The following is a 2,969-nucleotide window of genomic DNA, read 5'->3' as shown; positions in this document are numbered from 1 at the left end:
TCAAAATTTTATCCCTTGGGAAAATTTTCAGAATGGTGGCCAGTAGCCAAAATAAAATAAAGGTAAATATAAATATAATTACTATAAAAGGAAAATTGAGAGAATATAAACCTAAGAAAACCACCGATCCCCTTCAGAATAAATTACTCCCCCTATAAAATTTAATCATTCTACCCTGATGTTTAGCCATTTTACCCTGGGTATGGGATATATTGGCGAGGCACACTACATATAATATGATTAATTATAGCTTCTTTAATCATCAACGGTAGAGTTACACCTATTTATTTTGTTGACGCGATATTGGGCAACATATAAATCTATAATTTGTTCAGTTATGTATTTGTTTCAAAATTTTATGGTAAATACCAATCGTTTTACCCTGGTCTCCCCTAGATATTTGTAATTATAAATATTTAAGTTTAATATATAAAAATCATGAGGATGTCATTGAAATATTATAACCTAATAAATTGAAAGCCGAACTGCCTTTGTTATTATCCTGAATAGGCTTTTGTACTGGCTTAAGCTATAAAATTTTTTATCATAAAGAACTTACTTTTAGAAGTCAAATAGAGCTAATAAAAAGTTTTTTAAAAAAACCTTAGGTAAAAATCAATTTATAAAATGCCTTTTTAAAAATATGTTTCAAAAACAGCAATTACATATCGTAACGTAATATATAACTGTTTTTGTAAACAAAATGAATTTCAACATTTCATATCTGCTTAGCATTTTCATTTAAAGAACTTCAAAATTTTTAATTTACAAATAATATTATGATTATTTTTATTTTTAAATTGATTTTATATCTTCCTTTTTTTCTATGCTTAAGGCTTTGGATATATTTATTTATTTTTAAACAAGCAATTAGTTATAAAAAAAGGTGAAATTTGTAAATTTCTAAGTTATTTTAAATTTAAAATACAAAAAACTTTTTTTTAAATGTATAAAACGATAATATATTTTTTACTTCTGACAAATCTGGTAAATACTCAAATCCACATTATACCCTTTGAACAAGTAATAGAGGTTCCCTATATCATACCTTACGACGTTAACAGTTTTAACAATGTTATTCAACCGACTAAAGAACCTGAAAGCCGTATATCTGGTGAAATTAAGGAATCCGTCTGTGCAACTCAAGTGATAAATTTCATTCAAACTTACGTGGTTGAAAACATCCATAGAATACTCGGCATTTTAAACGACATAACAGCTAATGTCGAAAATTTGAGTTGTCAAAATAAGTTTGACCCTATAACAAATCACCAGCTGAATCCGAAAATCGATGGCCCAAATTTGACCTCCATTATATCTGGTATTTATTTTTTTTAAATTTTATAAATGTGATGAAAATCATTTAAAAATTAATTTTTTTAAAAAAATATTTAAATTATACAAGATTTGGGGAATATACTAACCTCTACAAATATCAATGATTTAATAAAGAGAACGACATTGCCGATCATCTCACCCGACATAGATGAATCAGGGGTTCCTTCAACATTATCTCCGATTGATATAGGAGAGGCTATTAAGCCAAAAGAAGTTACCCATGCCCAAATTATACCAGAGGTATTTACAACTACATCACCCGTAATTACAACATCTAAAAATCTTGAAACCGATCTTTCTTGTGACAAGATTACAAATACAACTCAAGATGTTCAAATATCGGGGAAATTATTCAAGGATTTATTTATCGTAAAAGAAAAATCGGGGTTATTCGCCAGATTCGGTTTGAGCGATCAGGGGCTCAACTGGCGCTATTTTAACGAAATCCTTAAAAACGTTATTATTGAACTACTATCCCCGACAGACCTTAAAAATATAGAAACTTTGATTTCAACCCTTTACCCATCTTCTGCCACCGATTTAAACAAGATAATTAAGGTTAAAAGCGATATTTTTTTGGGCGTTCAAAATCGGGATAGTAAAAACCCTTCTAAACTAATAGTTCGTAATTTGAGATCCTACCCAGAATTATTCAAAGACGAGAAAATTTGCCTTGACCTGTCAGTCAATTCTGAACTAACCAGGTATTCCCTTACTACTGACAGGATGAGAGTTAGGTGTTTTGGTTCACCTAGAGGAAATAGCTGCGGGAAATGTGGGTTGCCCAAAAACCACGAAGTTTCGGATCCCGTCATAATTAAAGAAGTTTTTATGTGGCCGAGTTCTAAAGGGGCTTCGATTCCTGATGATCAATGGAGAAGAAATCAATACGTTTTTAGAGGAACTTTCTACCACATATTCGTCAAATTGCGAGATTGTTAAAATGTGGGATGAAATTTTTTTTTGTAAATTATATATTTTTTTACATAGTTATTATACATAGATTTTAACATTATGCAGCATTACAATTTTTTTTAAATTAAAGTTTATAAAGAATAAAGGATTTTAATTAAATGATTGTCTAATGTTTTTTTTCCGTTTTTTTTTAAAAATTATTGCAACATTTATAGTTTAAGAATTAACAGGTAATTTACAGGGAATCAGCTTTCTAAACTTCCTTTTCCCCAACTAAGCCAATGATGTTGGGATTCATTTAATGATTAAAAACTTTTGAATTAATCACCCTCCCCCACGATATTTTAATGGCGACATTGTATAGTGCCTACGTGTTGGAAAAATGTAAGAAGGAGGTGGTACAAAGCAATGATATCAGTATAATTTTAGGTAGGTTTCTAGATCCATATCGATTTTTAACTGGATAGAATATTTTATTTGTATGGTGGTTTATCATGCAGCTACAAATGTTTTCTATTATTATTAATATATTTATTAAAATTAATCTAATTTTTAAAAAAAATCTATCTAAAGAAATTAATACATTTTTCTAAATGGGTTTTGTCAAAAATTGTGGGCTATTTTAGAAAAATAGGATGCTAACCATTTTTCAAATTGAGACTTATTTTCCAAAATTGGCAATGCAGATACCTAATGAAGCGCCTGCTAGAATCAAA

At 29.2% G+C, this 2,969-nt stretch overlaps 1 protein-coding gene across 1 annotated transcript; it reads left to right on the top strand.

Moving 5' to 3' along the window:
* The first annotated feature begins 945 nt into the window (after nucleotides 1-945).
* LOC135928753 (uncharacterized) lies at nucleotides 946-2,353 on the top strand. Its single transcript, XM_065465208.1, has 2 exons — nucleotides 946-1,321; nucleotides 1,406-2,353. Exons 1-2 carry the CDS (start codon nucleotides 946-948, stop codon nucleotides 2,278-2,280), a joined length of 1,251 nt encoding a protein of 416 aa, XP_065321280.1. The 3' UTR covers nucleotides 2,281-2,353.
* Nucleotides 2,354-2,969: the final 616 nt, after the last annotated feature.

The sequence above is a fragment of the Gordionus sp. m RMFG-2023 genome, chromosome 4, assembly GCF_954871325.1.
Source record: "Gordionus sp. m RMFG-2023 chromosome 4, tfGorSpeb1-WG-v2, whole genome shotgun sequence".
Classification (NCBI taxonomy): Eukaryota; Metazoa; Nematomorpha; class Gordioida; order Chordodea; family Parachordodidae; genus Gordionus; species Gordionus sp. m RMFG-2023.
This window is presented reverse-complemented; position numbering and strand designations above follow the sequence as displayed.

Bases quoted from the DNA above. Each gene is read 5' to 3' on its own strand.
- LOC135928753 (XM_065465208.1), top strand. From the start codon at position 946: ATGTATAAAACGATAATATATTTTTTACTTCTGACAAATCTGGTAAAT. The intron at 1,322-1,405 runs GTATTTATTTTT...AAATTATACAAG, and splicing joins TTTGACCTCCATTATATCTG to ATTTGGGGAATATACTAACC.